Below are 19,444 nucleotides of genomic sequence, written 5' to 3' on the forward strand. Positions count from 1 at the left end.
TATTTTACTTTGCATCGTTTCAGATGTGAGACAAATGAAATCACATGTCTGCAGTTGTATTTATTGAACAGCAGGGGTCGCAGTGGATCACTAACTGCAGCCTTGTGAGGAGAAGCGTCAGAAGATTCCCAACTGGCAAATGCAGCATTCCTAACAGAACACCACTTTTATCATCGCTGGGAACCGAATTAGGAACAGAGTGCTTAAAAAGTCCATGTATTTTGCTTATATTCAGTTGGATTTTTTTTGTTATGTTCAAACGTAAATGAAAAAGGATGCAAATATAAATCAAGTAGAAAAGTATCATCATTTAAAAAATTTAATTAGACCATCCAGCTCAGTCAATGTTCAATGAGCAAAACACATCAGTTACAGATCAAATAAAACATGCAGACATAACAATATCAAAGTATTATTCGGTCGGAACTGCTTAGTTGAGATGCGGCCCCCGCGACCCGGATAGGCGGAAGAAGACAAGATCATCTTTGGTTTAGGAACATTTTATTAAATATTTATTATAATATATGATGAGCAAGCCCTTATTTAATAAGGTAAAACCGAACATTTACTAACAAAAGTAAACTTAAAGTATTTATTTCTAAGTAAGGGAGTTCAGAAAACGACTTACTGACGTAACTATAGCAGAATAAACGTTTCTCCTCCTTAAAGAAATGTTTTTGCTTGATGTGCATTTTTATTCATTCCTTATGCAGGAAACTATTTATTATGTGGGATTAGTGAGATCTCATAAACACAAAACAAATAAACACAAATACATTCCTGTTTAAAGCAAGGCTCTTCAGCGCTGAGCGTGACAGAATCAAATGGTTGCTTATGCACAGTCACACAGGGGGTTCTTATGTGTAAAATACCAAAAACCAAAGTTAAAGGATCCCATTTTATTTAACTTGGTGAATTGCTCCTGCATGTCTTAAAAACGAAACTAAAATAAGCTTTTACTTTCATTCAAAGTGAAGACGGACACCGCAAATGCTTTAAGAGCTGCAGCCCTGGGTCTCTTTTTAATTCTTTGTAACAAGTCAAGGCTGTCTGTCTGATAAAAGCCAGCTCAGGCCTTGGATGACATGGTGTCTGCACACCAGAACCAAACAGATAACATTATATCAGCTCTTTGGTTATGCCACAACCTTCATGACTATCACTTGTTACCACGACCCTAAACGGGAAGCGTTAAAAATAAAAGCAGGCATGAGTAATAAAGTGTGTGTCTCGTTCTTATTTTGTCTTCTGGTGTCTCTGAATCTGCAGCAGTCAAGATAAAGTTCATGTGAAGGCTGAGAAATGAAAGGACTCATTTGAAGAATGCTGATCAGAAACCTTCATCCGTGTTCAGTTGTCTGTGGCCTATGGTGTTGCTGTGGTTACCTTGGGACACCATCAGGACAACTAATGACTCAAAGCAGGTAGATCCAGAGACTGCCCTGATCAATTCAACAAAAGCTGCAAAGATCCACTATTGCACCATTTCTGATGAGAGAACCCAGGGTCAGGAGAAACACCAATGAAGTTGCCAAACTCAACATAATCAGTCTGAATGGAGAAATATTTATCTCTTATCGGCAGCAATCAGAGCTGTTCTGTCACCTCTAACACCTCCAGATGAATGAAAACTAAGTGGAATATGATAAAACATCCAATCAGCTAGTTATTTCGTGTGTTAAGGTAGAAAAAAGTGCAAAAAGTATGTTACTGATGACTGTAAAGTCAGTCTCCCACATCACCATGGAGGACTTTTGTCCAACTCTTCTCAGCAACAGTGTTTGAATTCAATCACATTGGAGGATGTTCTAGAATAATGAGCCTGTTTAAGGTCAAAGGTCAGAATTTGTTCTCCGGGATGTTCTGCTAGAGAGCAGAATTCAAAGTTCCATCAGTTATTGCAAATGGTCCTGAAGCAGTGCATCACACTACCACCACCATGCTTGTCTGTTGCTATGGTGATGATTTAGGGTTGGTTTGACTCCAGATGGAATTCACACACCTTCCAGAAAGTTCTGCTTTGTCTCATCAGTCAGCAGATTATTTACCTGAAACTTTTGAGATGATGACAATCTTTGTTGTCAATGATAGATGAAGCTTAGTGTTCTGATTTGGAACTCTCCTGTGGAGATTTGTTAAATCGTGATCTTTGACCTTAACAAGTGATGTGCTGAGTTATGTTTGTCTTGAGTTTTCTTACATGTGTTGTTTTTTGTGATCTTGCAGCCTGTTTTCTATTGGAGACATCTTCTAATTAGGTGATTTATTGACTCTTGATGTAGATGAGGGGGCTTGCTTTTGTTACAATAAACCTGTCATCTGAAACCTGCACAATGTGTTTATCTGATTCTCAAATGTAATTTCTGATCTGAACCCTTTAAAAGAAAAAAATAAAGACAGTGAAATTTTGTGCTGGGCAAATACTTTTGTTTCCCTCAGAATTTCATATGAACTCTTTGCTAATCAAATCACAGAGACTAAATATATATGTATATGTATACAGCTGGATTCCTGTTGTTGATCCAAGTTCAGAATGCAGTTGAACCACTCACCACTAGGCTTTAGGAGAACAAAGCAGGTGACTTTGGCAAAACTAAGCAAATAAATCACTTTTGACTAATTTAGTTTTTAAATTACAAACATTTTTTTAATTTGATATTTTATGTATTTATAGCGTGATATTAGTCTCCCCTTCTTTGTTGTTACGGAAGACAACATGAACATGGAGGCGGTCCTTGCTCCAGTTGTGGACAACTTTTCCGTGCTCTGATTGGACAGAATTTCTTGACAGCCAGTTTGACCAATCACCTCTTGTTTTGGTGATCACTTTCGTCCAATGAGCGTAAGCTATAGTGATTCTTAAATGTGTTGGCACGCTTGACGTTGACAGGCTCGAGCTGCTATCTTTAATTTTCTGTTTAATTCTGTACATCCGGAAGATTGTCGAAGCGAGGTTGCGTCCACGGCAGACGTATCCGTTTGACGGTATCAAGGAGCGCATAGTTGGTGATGTTAGGTCTGGGTTAGCCGGTGATTTAGAGCTGGTAGCTAGCTGCTAGCTAACACGGTTTCACCGGCACGGGCAGCGGACGGCTCTTTGTCTGACAGGGGAAGGCGTGCTCTTTTGTTAGCTTTTCTTTTGTGCACTCGCGAAAGAGGAACTGTTGGGTCAGGATTTTACTGTCACCCTCAGTCCTGGTAGGATTTAGAAAATGCAGGTCGCGAAAAAATACTTTACAGAAGGTTTGATTCAGTTAACGATCCTGCTTAGTTTGATTGGAGTTCGAGTAGATATCGACAGTTACTTATCAGGCTACAACTCGCCTTTGGCAGAGATTAACTCGGGTCCTAGCTCAGCCTACATACAGACACCCTTTCACATTTTAAGAGACACCCTTGACGGAAACGGTGTCCATCCAAAATGTCCTGAGTTGGATTATTTCTTTGCGAGTCGTCGCCTGATAGAGGAGGTGAGGAGCCTCGGTTCCCCGCGGTTCCCCACTCAGCTGAACACATGGCTGGTGCATCAAGTTTCTGCCACTGACGAGGCTGACCATGGGCCTCCAACCAGCAATAACACCAACTCCAGCTCAGGGTTGGACTCTCCTGGAGATGAGGGAAGCGATGGCAGTAACCACCTGTCTCTCCGAGGACAAGAGGTGGACCAGACAAGACCTGAACCTGTACGGGGGCCTGGTGGAGCTGGGGCCTGTCTAGAGGCAAGTCCCTGTCTTAACTCTTCAGGAAGGCTGAAGGGTTAGCCTTACGCTGTGGCTTGTTGCTGCTGAACACTTGTATCCCATCAGCCAGAGAGTCACTGCTGTTGAGTTTTCTGCTAAACCAGGAAATGATGTGAAAACTGTTGGTAGTCTGTTAAAACTGCTTTCTGTTTCATGCTGCATGCCTCTCCCACACCTGTTATCCCAGATTGGAAGTGGAACAGCAGCCACTCCTTTTTATTTACAGGTCTGACTCTTGAATGACTAGTTCACCACCTTATGTATCCACACAGTTGGTTACCATGACGATCGTGCATCACAAGAATTCAGCAAACTGTTGTCTGCACCTGTCGCCGCCGCCGTAGGACTTACTGACACTAATCCAACAAAATAACATTTTTTAAAAGTCGTGTTCACAACTGACAAATCTGATTAGTTAACAGCTATTGTGCAACCTGAAAACGACTCCAGTCTCCTAAATTTTACTGTGATTCACGCAAACCTAACTGTCTAAATGTTTATATCACCATCAGTCCAGACCCTGCTGCTGCTGGTTTTTAACAAACAAAGAGCACGAGACCTAGCCGTTGGCTCATCGGTCCTCTAGGTCGGACATAAACTATTTCTTCAAACTGAGGCCATTCAGGAAGATGTTTCCTATGTGTAATTATTTATAACATTTTCATAGACACACACTTATGATGCAGACATCTATTTAAAGTTTTTAGTCAAGCTGTTTACGTTTTTATTTTTCTGATCTTTCATGTAAGAAGCGTCTGTAGCCTTGGAGTCTTTCCCGTGATCAGGTTTTCTAGCCCCGATTAAAAGCAGCCGCTTAGTGGGTGTTTATATCCTAGCAACAGTTGTTAACAATTGTGTAACTGTATCACCTTTTCCTCAGTCTCACCCACCAGCTGCAGGCCTTGGAGGTGAAGAAACAAGCTTCAGATCCACACCCTGATGGCTTATGAAAGCCGTGGTCCGTAATTGATCACAATCCCTCTCGGATCTTCAGACACAAGGCAGAGTTTACATGGATTTTCTCTGAGCTTTATCCATAACATTTAAATGTTGGTGTCACAAGGCTAGCTGAAACCGAAAGTAACCCAGACAGACGCGAACAAGCTCAGGCTGCTGGGGTGGTTTTATTTCTGCCTCCTGCTTTAACACGAATGAACCCAGCCGTTCTTGTTCTGATTGGCTGGGTGAGAATCAAACTCGGCAGATGCAGGAAGAGACTTTAGTCTGCTTCCAGCCTGAAGAATCATGTATCAACTGGTGACCCACATTAGTGGAGGTGTATGGGGCCTGACTGTTACAGCAGCTCGTTAAATAAACCACAATGCTCTGTTTAATTACCTGGAATGCCTGAATTGGATCAGTGACCTTTGCAGGATTTTGGTTGGAAGCTAACGAGGCTTTTCCTTTCTCTCCTTGTCCGTGCTACTTCCTGTGTTGCGTTTTGATATTCCATTGTCCCGACCTCTAAATCTGCCGTTTTTCAATCTTCCAGGAAGGCGATGTTGAAGTTAAAGAGGAGGATGAAGCTGTTCCAGTCACTCAGCTGGCTCACAGTTCCACACTGGAACAAGAGGTACGAGTGTTCACTTATTATTGAAAGTCTCTCATCGCTGTCAGGATCATATTTTTATACCTCAAGGTTACACTCATCAATTTCTGTTAAGATTGACACGGAGCTGTTTGAATAAAAACACAATAACACAATTATGTGCTGTCAAAACGTTATTTAAAATATTACACAATTCATACCACACCGTCAGCATTTTGTCTACCCAGTAGTATCTCTCTCTCTCTGTCTTTCTCTCTCCCTCCCTAAATATTACAAAACCTGTAGTTACACCCACGCCCAGAAGCTAAAGCACCAGGGGCCTCATTTATCAAGCTTGCTTACGCACAAAACGGGGCCGGAAAACTGCGTAAGCAACTTTCCACGCAAACTTTGGGATTCATGAAAGAAAACTTGGCGGAAAAATGTGCACAACTTTAAGCTGACTAAGGACCTTGCTTACGCACATTTTGGACATGGAGAGCACCTGCAGTGCTGCTGTGGAGAAGGATACAATTATGAAATCCTGCAGCATCATCACTTGTACTGCTTCGTTTTCACACAGAACAAGCCCCCCCCCCCCCCCCCCCCACGTGCACACACACACACACACACACACAGCCTGAAGCGCAGAATACGGAATGCAGAATATCAGCAGGGGGACAGATTGAGACAGAATGTCATGCGTCTGTGACTGTGTGTGTGTCCTGTCACTGTGACCCGACTGATCATGCGCCCTGGCTACTTGTATAAGGGAGATCTCCGTTTGACTGACTGGTTAGCGCACGTGACTTTCACCTGGGAGTCTGGGGATCGAATCCTGATCGGACCATTTTTTTTAATATCCGCCACAGATCTCTCTGAAGAACTCACAACATTGACGGCTTCAGCAGCGCTGTGCCACTCTGTGGATTTTCTCTTATTTGTTTTGCAAAAGCACTTCCTTTCATTTCTCCTCCTCACCCACAAGTACCTGAATTTCTGCCTCTGTGAAATAGCGCTTCCTTGATCTGCGGTCGTGATCGAAATGCTGCAACAAGCCGGCTTATGTATATGCATGAGATCCACAAGGCACTTTGCATTGACTATTTATGGCAGTAAGTGGGCGTGGTGAGGGCGGGATGTGACTAAAATGCAGCTGAGAACCTTTCTAGATAGTTTCTGATTTATGAAGCGGAGATCACAAACCTACTTGGTGTAAGTACTTTTTTTGGCTGAGCTTAAGTACGGTTTTAGTAAGGATTCTATGCAATGTTTGATAAATGAGACCCCTGGTCTGCTCTTTAATGGTTGAGCCTGTTTCTGTGTCCTCTGGAGTATTTAAGGGTTTCTTGTTGTTTTCCAGAGTTTCTTTGAAGGCATCACTGCTCTGTCTAACCCAGTACATCACTATGCCCCTCCCCCTGCCTCGGATATTGACTGGAGCAACTTACTGTCTGTTACAGACCTTGATGTAAGTTTCTGTTTCTTTGATATCTAAAAGCACATTTTGGATAGAAAAGCTTGGAAATCTAAGAGTGATTTTTGTGGAACTTTTCTGAACAATGAAAACTGTTTTTATCTAAAGTGCTCTGTGTGTTTCTTATGCAGGAACTGGACTCTCTCGTTAATGAGCGTCCATCTGAGCTTGATGCAGACATCACCAACGCCATCAGCCAGGATGTCAGTTTGCATGATGCCATGGTAACCGCTGGTGGAACGTTTGGTGTGGGATCTGGAACAGCTGAGACCAGGATAGTCACCCAGCAGAGAAGAACCTTGCTACGGCGGGAATCCTCAGACTCCTCGCTCTCAGATGCATCACCCGGCATGGCTGTGGGCCTCGCGGCGCTCCCGTTTGCCTCTGTGTGTAATCTAACTGGAACTATGATGTCCCAGAGTTCGCTGGGCAGCTGTCTTGATGAGGCCGTGTTTGATCAGATCAATCAGCTTGGCTTAGAAAGCCTGGAAGCCATCGACAATCAGCTGATGGACACTCTGAGCTGCATGGACTCTCGTGGCCTCGAGGACTTGGACTCAGACTCTGGGCTGTCCCTAGAAAGCAGCTATGGAGGTCCAGTGTCTCCAGGTTAGCTCAGACCACCGCATCATATTCCTGTTGTCAGAATGTTTGTGATGAACGCTGTCGTTTACGTCTCGTTCCTTCAGGCTCATCTGAGATGTCTTCATCAAGCAGCTCGTACTGCGAGGACGAAGGTGGAGCTACAGGCTACAGCAGTGAGGTGCATCCGTTACCCCCAAAGGGTGTAATGAACCACGCCACCATGCGGTCGCCTGTGGATCTGAGTGAGAACGTGTGGCACGATCACAGCTACTCGTCTCCTGCTTTCCTCAACAAGGCGTCTTTAAAACTGCCCCACAAAACAGAGCCTTTTGGCGACGACGAAGAGCGGGATCTGAGTCGTGATGAGCTGCGAGCCCGTGCCCTGTGCATCCCGTTCTCTGTCCTGCAGATTGTCAACATGCCTGTGGAGGAGTTCATGGAGGTTCTGGACAGCCACGGACTCTCCCCTGAGCAGGTGACTCTGCTGAGGGACATCCGCCGGCGGGGGAAGAACAAACTGGCAGCTCAGAACTGCCGCAAAAGGAAATTAGATGCCATCACCGGTCTTCAGGAGGAGGTGGACATGTTGCAGGCTCGGAGGGAACGACTGCTGAGAGAGAAACAGCTTACAGCTAAGACCATGGGGGCTGTGGGCCAACAGATAAAGCAGTTGACCAGAGATGTTCTGGCTCGGCTCAGGGATGGGTCAGGACAGCCCCTGAGCCCAGACAGATTTACCCTGCAGTGTGGCGCTAACGGGAGGTTTGTGGTTCAGCCCATCAGACGTCCAGCCGTCTCCACATCAGCAGGCAACAAAACAAACAAGAGGAAAAAAGGGAAGAAGCAGTGATGTTTCGTTTCCTGCTGAGACTTGAGCTTTTAGAGGCTTTTTTTGATATTCCCGAACTTGACTGACTCTGGGTTTGGGGTTCTTTTTTTGTAGGTGGTGTGTGTGTGTGTGTGTGTGTGTGTGCGTGCGTGCGTGCGTGCGTGCGTGTGTGTGCGTGCGTGCGTGTGTGTGTGTGCGTGCGTGCGTGCGTGTGTGTGTGCGTGCGTGTTTATTCACCACTGCCATAAGCCTTCACTATCAGAAGCTGCAAAAACAAAACAACACTCTGAACACAAATGAATAATTCGATAGAATATCTGTAAATATTGAGACATTAGTAGTGGGCACACTGGACTTTGTGTTTATTAAAGCTGGCAGCAGAACCAGCCCCTCTCTGGGCCGGGCCTGATAACGTAAAACTATCACCTTTACTGGGTATGGGTCCGAGGGGTTTTGTGTGTAAATTTGCCTTTTTAAGTCTTTTGAGGAGAACTAGGAAGTTGAAGATTATATTTATTCTGGTTTGAAAGGTTTTTGAAGTGTTTTCATTTTGACGAAGACTGTTTCCTTCTCTTTTTTTTTCAAAATGGAAAAGTAAAATTTAAGTAAATCTAATGTTTACAGGGGCGTTTAAGGTAACTGTGTGTAATGTTATTTATTTAGGCTAAAACTGGAAAAAATAATAAAGATTTGTCTTTCTCATAGTTGCCAGGGGTGACATGCCAAATACCAATGATTACAATGAAGAGGCTTTATTTTGTAACGTTGTATTTGGTTCGAAAATAATCCACACACGAATGCTTTAAGACACTATTGATGCAGATTTTAATAACAAATAGATGGTTTTGACTTAAATCCTTCATAGTTCGAGTTTCAGCATGCTATGCTCAGAAATCAGTTTTTGATGATGTTCAGCTAAAAATGAACCAAAGCGGTGGTCCCAGCTTTGTTGAATGTTGTTTTATATGCAGCGTGCTTCTGTAAGGTTTGCTGAGTTAAATAGAACAATTCTAAAACGGTCTCACGCAACTTCTTTTGTTTGATTTCCAGTTTACAGGGATGACTTTCTGTGATTTTTGGCTCCAGTTTCATCTAAAATGGATTTTCTTTCTCAGTGAGATTGTGTGAGGTATTCTAATCAGTTTTTTTCTTGTTTATAATTGTTTTATAATCTCTTTACTCCTAAAATACACCCAAAATGATACATAAGGTTGTATCTATGTTACAAAGACCCATTCTGGAAAACATAATTTCTCACTTTTCCCATAAAGATGCTTCTAAATGGCACAAAAAGGCAAACTTTACTCATCTGCTGACCCTTTTGTGCTTTACTTAAGTCAGCTGATCTGACATGAATCCCCTCACATCTACTAAAGCACAACCTCACCTAAAAATAACTTTAGAACAGAAGAAATCCCCTGTCATGCAAAATATGTTATCCACTCGCTACACAAACAAGAATGATTGTTGTCTGTTTATATGTTTGGGATTATTAGAGAATGCAATATGACAGGCTGAGTGTTTGATTACACTAGGGCAGGGGTGTCCAATCCTGGTCCTCGAGGGCCGTTATCCAGCACGTTTTTCGTTTTAACCTGCTTCAGCACACCTGATTTCAATCAGCAGGTGATTAACAGGCTTCTGCAGAGCCTGATGAGCTGCTGCACAGGTGATTCAACCAGCTAATCAAGCATTTTGAAGCAGAAAAACCACAAAACCTGCTGGTTACTGGCTCTCCAGGACCAGGATTGGACTCCCCTGCACTAGGGAGTGTATAAACTTAATTGTGATCCAAAGATCATGTTTTCTCTTTGTCCTGGTTTAAACGTTTATTTGTGTGCATTTCACTTTCATACATCTTGTTTTTTCATGCATGAGTCACATTTGTCTGTCTGTTTGCGGTGATTATTGAAAAGATAAATCTGATTGAAGAATACTTGATTTCTTTATTAAAAACATTTAAATAATGTCTTGTTTTGTCTGGCTAACAGGTTATATATACCATTACTGTTATGGTGCTGCGTGCTGGTGAGCATATCAACATTATTTTCCTCACCTGAGCTGAACACCTGTGTTGACCGGCATCATTTCAGGACAGAAGGCAGACAGATTTATTAAAATATGGCTGTAAAGCATATTTAACAAATACTCGTTCAAAATCACAAGCCAGTCATTTACGGTATTCAGTAGAAAGTAAAAGAAATTGTTTCACTCAGTCTGAGAACAATCTAAACAACTTGAGACATCAGGTGCTCAATTTAATCTGAATTCAGCATTAGCATTATGACTTTGGGGTCAATTTGTTAAATTTTTCATTTTTGAACAATCTGAAAAAGAAAATGATTGCTAGTGTTTATGCTTTATTCCTTCCACTACTTTATAGTTTAAAACATATATAAACGTTTTCATTTACTACCAACGTGTCTCAGATTGCGTTAACTAGCGGCTTGAAGCCTTGGTTCATGAAAAGGGCCCTTCTGGAACACATGGGTCAGCTCGGCTGCAGACGAATCGCTTTTCCTTCTGGGCTTCCGTAGCCACAACTAGTTTTTGGCGCCGCCTTCGTTGTGGGATCGACTTCATCCGAGCGGCGTGGTGCTGAACAACTATAGAAATCCGCGCGCTTTGGGTGAGTGTGCGGAGTTCTTCTCTTTTAAAACAATGTTGAGTATTTCTTTAATTACATCAGGCTACTCTGAGCGTGTTAAAACGCCACCTATACGTTGCTGGTTTTTTGACAAACAGCAGTTTAGTTGTTGACCCAGCAGCGTTAGCATCGCCATTGTTTAGCTATTACTGTAATATGTTAAGCTAGCTGAAAGTAAGGCAAGTAAGGTGTTGTTTTGTGGGGATGTGTTGTAGTTTTACCACAGTTTTTATTTTATCTTTTACAATTCTACTAATTCTGTTGCTCAAATAAAATCCGCAGATGAGACTGTTTAAAATCAAGGAAATTTTAGGTAAGGGGTCAGCGTGTTAGCAACCTTTGTTACGTTTAGCTGCTAAATGCTGAGCTAACTAGCAGGTGGGCCAAATTAGAGTAATGTCCTATGTTAGCGTTGGCTGAGTTATTTGTAGCCTAGCATCCGGGTGGATTTAAGGCCTTCCGAATAAATGCGGCTCGTCTTTTTATCTTTAAAAAGCAAAATGGGCAAGAAACAGAATACAAAGCCTAAGAAGGAGACCGAGACCCAGGAGGAGCCTGAAGAATTTGTTGTGGAGAAAGTGTTGGACCAGCGGATCGTCAACGGGAAAGTAGAGTTCTACCTGAAGTGGAAAGGCTTCACAGAGTGAGTTACCCGGGACAATGTCCTGCTCTCTCCGCCTCTAACGCACCGTGGCTGCATGAAGCCTCCCAGCTTTTCCCTTTTAACACGTTTGGGATGTTTTTGGTTTGAACGCTAACCTGTTTTTTTTTTTTTTTTTTTTGCTCCCTCAGAGCGGACAACACCTGGGAACCCGAGGATAACCTGGACTGCCCCGAGCTCATTCAGGCCTTTCTGGATTCCCAGAAGAATATAAAGGAGAAGCCGGCTGCAGTGAAGAGGAAGGCCTCCACAGATGATGCAGAAGAGGAACCCAAGAAGAAAGATGTGGTTAGATTATACGTTTTTTATGTCTCTGACCTGCTAGCATGATTCCCTGTAGGTTGTGCAATCAGAATATGGTTTATAACCTGTTTTTGTTTTTATTTGACAGCCTGATAAGCCTCGCGGCTTTGCCAGGAACCTGGAGCCAGAGCGAATCATTGGTGCCACAGACAGCAGCGGGGAGCTGATGTTCTTGATGAAGTGGTGAGTTAGGCAGACTTTACACCCAATTTCAACAAGAGTAGTTTCACATTTACCTCGGTTGCTTTGCATGGCCATTAGTGTTTTTTTAGGGAGTCGAACTAAAAGCGGAAAAGGTTTATTACAAACATGTAGAGTATTTAGAAATAAAATCACTTGAATATATATAATTTATTTCTTTGATTTTTAAATAGGCTTTTCTAAGATCTGCTGTTTTATTTTAGTTTTTATTTATTTTTTTGTCCCCCAGGAAAGAGTCAGATGAAGCAGACTTGGTCCCTGCTCGTGAGGCCAACACGCGCTGCCCTCAGGTGGTCATATCCTTCTATGAGGAGCGGCTGACGTGGCATTCCTGTCCAGAGGATGAGGCTCAGTAGCCTTTGCCTGGATTCTGCACACCTTTATGTTTTAGGTTTTTATTGTGTTCTCTGTTCTGCTTTTTTTTTTCTTCTTTAGCTACTTTAGCTGATTTGAGACAAAATCATTTGTATGGCAGTTGGGGTATTGTAGATTAAAAGTTTGTCAAAGCAGGTGACTGGGTTGGATATAAGATTAGTCAAAAAGCGATAATGTCAGTCCACATTCCAATTTGTTTATTTTTTTTACTTGAGTCTATGTCAACCTTTTTGAGTTCAGTTAAATGTTTTGTTCCTTGATGCAAGTGCCGACGTGTTTGAAATGAACGCTTTGTTTACAGTTTGTAAATATAAAGTTCAAATAAAGGTTTTATGTGGCCTAGTTTTACCCTCTTCATTTGTAGTTTAGGACAAATGCATACAGAAAAAAGAAAACCTAAATGTTGCTTTATTAAAAGTGTCACAGCCAGCTGAGTGGTTCTGTCAGGGTATCAATCCTTGGCCTACATCAGAATGTTATTTTGGCAGCAGCATTCTGATCTCCTTAGAGGAACAGTGGTGAGATATTTATCCAAGGAGGACCATGAATGTCCACACCTGTCTGGAGCTCTATCAGCTGCTCATTCTGTTCTGCACTTGGTGTAAATGAGGCTTCAGTCTGCTGGTTCTCAGTAATGGATAATGGTTGGTTTCTTCTATAACCACTTGTAAAGACACATTATGGAGTTTATTTTAAAAGTAACTGGTCACATGTTAACAGCTATTTGCCTGTCGGAGATGTTAAACTTCCAAAAAAGCCTGGAACAGCTGGCAGGAAGTGTTGATGAATGGAAACATTTAAAGGAGACTAAAATCAGTCCAACCATAGTTTTACCTGTCATTTGATCATTGCATCTCACCTAATGATGCTCACACTAAAAAGGTAGAGATCGAAGACTTGGCTTTATCACCTGTAGTAGACTCATGGATGGTGACGTAACCTAAAACTTCATATTTATGTCCAACCGTGTGGTGATTGGTAATTCAAATCTGAATTCAGGTGTCTATATTGGTGGTTTTTATTGAACGAATGGGGGATAAAGTTGCATTGACGTTTCTGACTAAACAACATCCAGTTTCACCCCTCTGGCCTTTACCTACTGATAAAGTAACACAAGATAGGAGACGTCAGCGTAAAGGAGCAGTTATTAGCTGATTTACTTAAAATCTCATCACACCACTTGTGTTCAGATGGGCTCCTGGGCTGGACAGAAATAAACTTTGCTTAGGTAAGATGACTTTCACTTGTTTGTATCTGGGGTCCAGGCTGCAGCATGTTGTTTACAGGAATTTATCATTAATGGCTGACGTCTTGTACAAGCTGAGATCAGAAAATTAAAGTTTCTTTGATTTGACTAACAACAAAAACTTCTGTGTTAAAATGATCAATATTTTCTGTGCTGACGCTGGATGTAAAGATCCCCTTTTAACTAGTGTTCTCTATAAGATTCCACATAAACCCTCATGCTTGGCTCAGGATAAGATAAGAACAACTTTATTTATCCCGAGGGAAATTCTTGTGTCATGTACATGCTCAAAGCAGTCGGAGACAAAGGAACAGGTGAAACAGAAATATGATATACAATATATACATTAAAAAAATGATCTACAGTAGTACCATGTAGGATAGTGCAAAACAAACAATCGCATATCTCAATTAAATACATGACTGCATCCTTGTGAATAAGCAATTAAGCCGTTGGTGCAGGCGATTCACAAAAGTGATTATTGTGATCCTCCCATAAAACAACTTTATTAATTACCATTTTAAATTCTAATGAGGTTGTGTGTGTGTGTGTGTGTGTATATATATATATATACATACATATATCATCATTGTCGTCTTCCTCCGCTCATCCGGGTCGCGGGGACAGCATCCCAACTAGGGAGTTCCAGACTGTCCTCTCCCCAGCCACCTCCACCAGCTCCTCCGGCAGGACCCCAAGGCGTTCCCGGACCAGATTGGAGATGTAACCTCTCCAACGTGTCCTGGGTCAACCCGGGGGCCTCCTGCCGGCAGGACATGCCCGAAACACCTCCCCAGGGAGGCGTCCAGGAGGCATCCTGACCAGATGCCCAAACCACCTCAACTGACTCCTTTCGATCCGGAGGAGCAGCGGTTCTACTCCGAGTCCCTCCCAAATGTCCGAGCTCCTCACCCTATCTCTAAGGCTGAGCCCGGCCACCCTACAGAGGAAACTCATTTCGGCCGCTTGTATCCGCGATCTCGTTCTTTCGGTCATTACCCAAAGCTCATGACCATAGATGAGGACTGGGACGTAGATCAACCGGTAAATCGAGAGACTGGCTTTCTGGCTCAGCTCCCTCTTCACCATGACAAACCGGCTCAGCGTCCGCATCACTGCAGACGCCGAACCAATCCGCCTGTTGATCTCCAAATCCCTCCTACCCTCACTCGTGAATAAGACCCCGAGATTCTTAAACTCCTCCACTTGAGGTAGAACCTCTCCCGACCCGGAGTTGGCAAGCCACCCTTTCCCGGTCGAGAACCAGGTCTCAGATTTGGAGGTGCTGATCCTCATCCCAGCCGCTTCACACTCAGCCGCGAACCTACCCAGCAAGAGCTGAAGGTCAGAGCTGGATGAAGCTAGGAGGACCACATCATCCGCAAAAAGCAGAGACGAGATTCTCCTGCCACCAAGCTCGACACACTCCACACCACGGCTGCGCCTAGAAATTCTGTCCATAAAGGTAATGAACAGAACCGTTAACAAAGGGCAGCCCTGGCGGAGTCCAACCCTCACCGGGAACAGGTCTGACTTACTACCGGCTATGCGGACCAAACTCACGCTCCTCTGGTAAAGGGACTGAATGGCCCTTAACAACAGGCCACCCACCCCATACTCCTGGAGCGTCCCCCACTGGGTGCCTCTGGGGACACGGTCATAAGCCTTCTCCAAATCCACAAAACACATGTGGATTGGTTGGGCAAACTCCCGTGCCCCCTCCATCACCCTTGCAAGGGTATAGAGCTGGTCCACAGTTCCACGGCCAGGACGAAAACCAAATTGCTCCTCCTCAATCTGAGATTCAACTATCGATCGGACCCTCCTCTCCAGTACCTTGGAGTAGACCTTTCCAGGGAGGTTGAGGAGTGTGATCCCCCCTATAGTTGGAACACACCCTCAGGTCACCCTTCTTAAAGATGGGGACCACCACCCCGGTCTGCCACTCCACAGGAACTGCCCCCGATGACCATGCAATGTTGCAGAGAGGTGTCAACCACGACAGCCCTACCACATCCATAGCCTTGATATACCCAGGACGAATCTCATCAATCCCTGGGGCTCCGCCGCTGTGTAGTTGTTTGACTACCTCAGCAACTTCTGCCCCCGAGATTGGACAGTCCGTTCCCAGGTCTCCTGGTTCTGGCTCCTCCTCGGAATGTGCGTAGGAGAGATTAAGGAGCTCCTCGAAGTATTCCTTCCACCACCCGACTATAGTCCCAGTTGACGTCAGCAGCTCCCCATCCCCACTGTAAACAGTGTGAGCGAGTTGCTGCCTCCCTCTCCTGAGGCGCCGGACAGTTTGCCAGAACCTCTTTGGAGCCGATCGATAGTCTTTCTCCATCGCCTCACCAAACTCCTCCCACGCCCGACATTTTGCCTCGGCAACTGCCACTGCTGCACCCCGCTTGGCTATCTGGTATCCGTCTGCTGCCTCCGGAGACCCACAGACCAGCCACGCCCTGTAGGCCTCCTTCTTCAGCCTGACGGCTCCCCGAACCTCTGGTGTCCACCAGCGGGTACGGTGGTTGCCACCATGACTGGCACCGGCCACTTTGCGACCACAGCTAGAAACAGCCGCCTCAACAATCGCAGAGTGGAACAAGGCCCACTCGGAGTCGATGTCCCCCACTGCTCTCGGGACGCGGTCAAAGCTCTGCCAGAAGTGGGAGTTGAAGACTATCTTGACAGGTTCTTCTGCCAAGCGTTCCCAGCAGACCCTCACTATGCGTTTGGGTCTGCCAGGTTTACGCAGAAAAAAAGTTTTCTACCTATATTACATCATTTATGAACTCTTTTGAGCAGAGAGCGGCACAGCGCTGCGTTGTTGCGCAGCGATCCAGGCTGCTGCTTCCAGCCTACGGTCAATTCTCAAAGTGGCGCAACCAAAAAACTATAATTAACACACGATCGTTCATGTCTGCACATGTTCTCTATTTTCTGTCTTATCTGTGCCTGAAGCGCTCTGCTACTACGGAGCTCATCACCCGTGCTGCGGTGATTTTACCTCACTGACGCAGCATCGAAACGCGCTCTCCGCTTTGCGGTCAGGAGATCCCTTTGATCTGCTCAAAAGTAACTGATGAGGCGAAAAAGTAAGAATCCAGGCAACAGATTTTCTGGAGAGTTGAGAGGAGATGCAGGAAGATGAGAGACAGACAGGACAGGAAATAGTTAAATAAAAACAAGAAAACAAAACAAAGTGTTGAAAAGTAAAATGTAGGTAGATTTATCTCCACTACACGTTTTTACCTGTATAAAACAATAAGTTATACACATGCAATATTTATACATCTGATACAATTCAGATCACCTTCAACACTCAGTCACACACCTAGGGCCATTTCAAGACATTTTGGGGGCCAAGGCAAAATCCCCCCCCCCCCCCCCATAGCTGGGCTCCCCAGAAGCCTCTGTGTAATTCATGCCCTCTCCAGGAGTGTTAGTTATACGGTGTTTATAAAAGCCCCTCACACATCACTGGCATGTTCTAATATTATCAGATGAAAAACTAAATTATCAGACATGCTGTCTCATCTGCTTCTTTTCTAAACTTGCAAAAAGTAACAAAACCATTTGAAAGCCGCTATTTGTGGATTCTCTGAAAGTTTCCAGTGTGACAACTTATTTTATCATTGATCCTATCGTCTAATCTCACAATTGAAACAAGCATCCTTAATAATCTGTGCACAGGAAGCTTACCAATGCCGTAGTAAAACAAAAGGTATAATAATTTCTTATTAATAAAACCTTATTGCAGCACTAAAGCAGAAAAATGAGATTTTGCATTAAATATGCAAAATATTTACATATGAATGGTTTTAGAGCCTTTTATTGGCAGAATCTGATATTAATTTAGTTCTTACAAAAAATGGGTCCCAACGTGGTTTGTGTGGCGTTGCCATAGTGTGACGTCATAGGCACAGATCCCCTGTCCTCTTGTTTGGAAATGGAAAAAATGATCACCCTATATTAAACAAACTGTCCACCCGGGCTTTTGCACTGCACAGAGATGCTTCGCTGCCTATGACTTTGAACATCAGTTGAGAGTCAGTCTCATGCAGACTGACCAATGAAGAGAGCGCCTTAAGTTAAGACCCTCTCCTCATTGGTCAGTCCACACGAGGTGGGTCAAAGGTTACCCTGAGCGGGTTACGTGATGTCAGGCATTCAAGTATTGAGTATATTTACTGCATATTACAGTAAAATATTCTGTATGTGACCATATTATGGTGGTCCTTGGGTCGTGATGATGGGGCCCTTTAATATTGTTGCCCAGGGTACAACAAAGTGTTAATCTGGCCCAGGGTGTTCGTCATGGCCAAACTGCGGCTTGCACAGAAGTCCATTAATGAAACACCACTCGAGTTCAGATCAGGCGGGCTGTTCCTCCCAATCACACCCCTCCAGGTCATGCTGTCATTGCCCACGTGAGCATTGAAGTCCCGCAGCAGGACAATGGAGTCCCCTGATGGAGCACTATCTAGCACTCATCCCAGGGACTCCAAAAAGTGTGGGTAATCTGAACTGATATTTGACGCATAAGCACAAACAACAGTCAGGCTCCGTTCCCTGACCCGATGGCACAGGGGAGCTACCCTCTTGTCCCCAGGGGTAAACCCGAACACGCAGGCAGAGAGTCTTGGGGCTAACAAAAAACCAACCCCAGCCCTCCGCCTCTCACCCGGAGCAACTCCAGCAAAGGAGAGTGTCCAACCCCTCTCAAGGACTTGGGTTCCAGAGCCAATGCTATGTGTCGAGGTGCGTCCGACTATATCTAGCCAGAACCGCTCAACCTCTGCCACAAGCTCCTGCTCCTTCCCCGCCAGCGAAGTGACATTCCATGCCCCAATAACCAGTTTCCTTGTCCGGGGATTGGACCGCCAAGGCTCCCGCCTCGGTCTGCCACCCGATCCGCACTGCACCGGACCCTTCATGTTCCTCCTACGGGTGGTGGGTCCACAGTTGGATGAGCCCATGTATCCGGTTTGGGCTGGGCCCGGCCGGGTCACATGGGCGAAAGCCCGGCCACCAGACGCTCGCTCACAGGCCCCAACCCCAGGCCTGGCTCCAGGGTGGGACCCCGGTAACCCTCCGGGCTGGGTACTCCGACTCTTTGTTTTTACGTCCATGAAAGATCTTCTGAACCGTTCTTTGTCTCACCCTTCACCTAAGATCATTTGTCATGGGAGACCCTACCAGGGGCACAAAGGGGTTTACATGAGGATTGAGTCAGGTGGAGGAAAAAAAGGCACTTCAGAGTTACCCTCCACAGGGAAGGCAGATTTGCTATGCAAAAAACACCTCAGGTAGAAATGCAACAGACTTCAGACATTACACAACATAAGGGTCCACTAGGTGGGGAGGTAGGGTTGGGGACTATCCTCACATCAGTGCATGCAGCCGCGATAGGCAGCACTCGTCACCTCCGTTTGGACAGGGGAAGGAGGTTTTTGGGTTAGAGAGCACAGTGACTCCTGGAAACGATTCAACGGCCTTAACCGGTCGCAGTCCCGCCCAGGCTGGGATAGGGAGACAGAGTTGCCATGGCGACGGCAGCATTCCACATTTCTTCTGAAGGGGAGTAATCACTTCAGCCTCACAGGCTCAAGAGCACCAGATTCAGATAATAACTTGTTTTGGGGCCAAACAGAGATAATTTCCTCTCTGTCTTAAAGTTCTGTTGATCTCCAACCCCTCTGAATCCATTAATGGCATGAATTAATCCATCTCAGTTCATGCTGATCCATCAACTCTTTCCTTGATGGCATCAACCTTCTGTGCCAGAGTCTGAATCTCAGCCAAAGTTCCAAGCTTACAACTCATCTCGACAATTATATGAGTTTGTGCGT

At 44.6% G+C, this 19,444-nt stretch overlaps 2 protein-coding genes across 3 annotated transcripts; both read left to right on the forward strand.

The window, feature by feature from the left end:
* Window positions 1-2,843: 2,843 nt before the first annotated feature.
* On the forward strand, window positions 2,844-10,128 carry nfe2l3 (nfe2 like bZIP transcription factor 3). The gene is made up of 5 exons (XM_070556053.1): window positions 2,844-3,723; window positions 5,237-5,313; window positions 6,632-6,739; window positions 6,877-7,354; window positions 7,435-10,128. The coding sequence occupies exons 1-5, from the start codon at window positions 3,213-3,215 to the stop codon at window positions 8,178-8,180; spliced, it is 1,920 nt and encodes a 639-aa protein (XP_070412154.1). The 5' UTR covers window positions 2,844-3,212; the 3' UTR covers window positions 8,181-10,128.
* A 511-nt stretch (window positions 10,129-10,639) lies between these two features.
* cbx3a (chromobox homolog 3a (HP1 gamma homolog, Drosophila)) lies at window positions 10,640-12,688 on the forward strand. 2 transcript variants are annotated; one of them, XM_015955923.3, is made up of 5 exons: window positions 10,640-10,788; window positions 11,303-11,449; window positions 11,599-11,755; window positions 11,859-11,953; window positions 12,201-12,688. In XM_015955923.3, the coding sequence occupies exons 2-5, from the start codon at window positions 11,307-11,309 to the stop codon at window positions 12,325-12,327; spliced, it is 522 nt and encodes a 173-aa protein (XP_015811409.1). In that variant the 5' UTR covers window positions 10,640-10,788; window positions 11,303-11,306; the 3' UTR covers window positions 12,328-12,688. The 2 variants fall into 2 exon arrangements, with proteins under 2 accessions (XP_015811409.1, XP_054600500.1); XM_054744525.2 differs by lacking the exon at window positions 10,640-10,788 and adding an exon at window positions 10,802-11,119.
* Window positions 12,689-19,444: the final 6,756 nt, after the last annotated feature.

The sequence above is a fragment of the Nothobranchius furzeri genome, chromosome 11, assembly GCF_043380555.1.
Source record: "Nothobranchius furzeri strain GRZ-AD chromosome 11, NfurGRZ-RIMD1, whole genome shotgun sequence".
Classification (NCBI taxonomy): Eukaryota; Metazoa; Chordata; class Actinopteri; order Cyprinodontiformes; family Nothobranchiidae; genus Nothobranchius; species Nothobranchius furzeri.

Excerpts from the sequence above, each read along its gene's own strand:
- cbx3a (XM_015955923.3), top strand. The coding sequence starts at position 11,307 with ATGGGCAAGAAACAGAATACAAAGCCTAAGAAGGAGACCGAGACCCAG. Across the intron at positions 11,450-11,598 it reads AAGTGGAAAGGCTTCACAGA|AGCGGACAACACCTGGGAAC; the intron begins GTGAGTTACCCG and ends TTGCTCCCTCAG. Across the intron at positions 11,756-11,858 it reads AACCCAAGAAGAAAGATGTG|CCTGATAAGCCTCGCGGCTT; the intron begins GTTAGATTATAC and ends TTTATTTGACAG.
- nfe2l3 (XM_070556053.1), top strand. The coding sequence starts at position 3,213 with ATGCAGGTCGCGAAAAAATACTTTACAGAAGGTTTGATTCAGTTAACG. Across the intron at positions 6,740-6,876 it reads TGTCTGTTACAGACCTTGAT|GAACTGGACTCTCTCGTTAA; the intron begins GTAAGTTTCTGT and ends TTTCTTATGCAG. Across the intron at positions 7,355-7,434 it reads TGGAGGTCCAGTGTCTCCAG|GCTCATCTGAGATGTCTTCA; the intron begins GTTAGCTCAGAC and ends TCGTTCCTTCAG.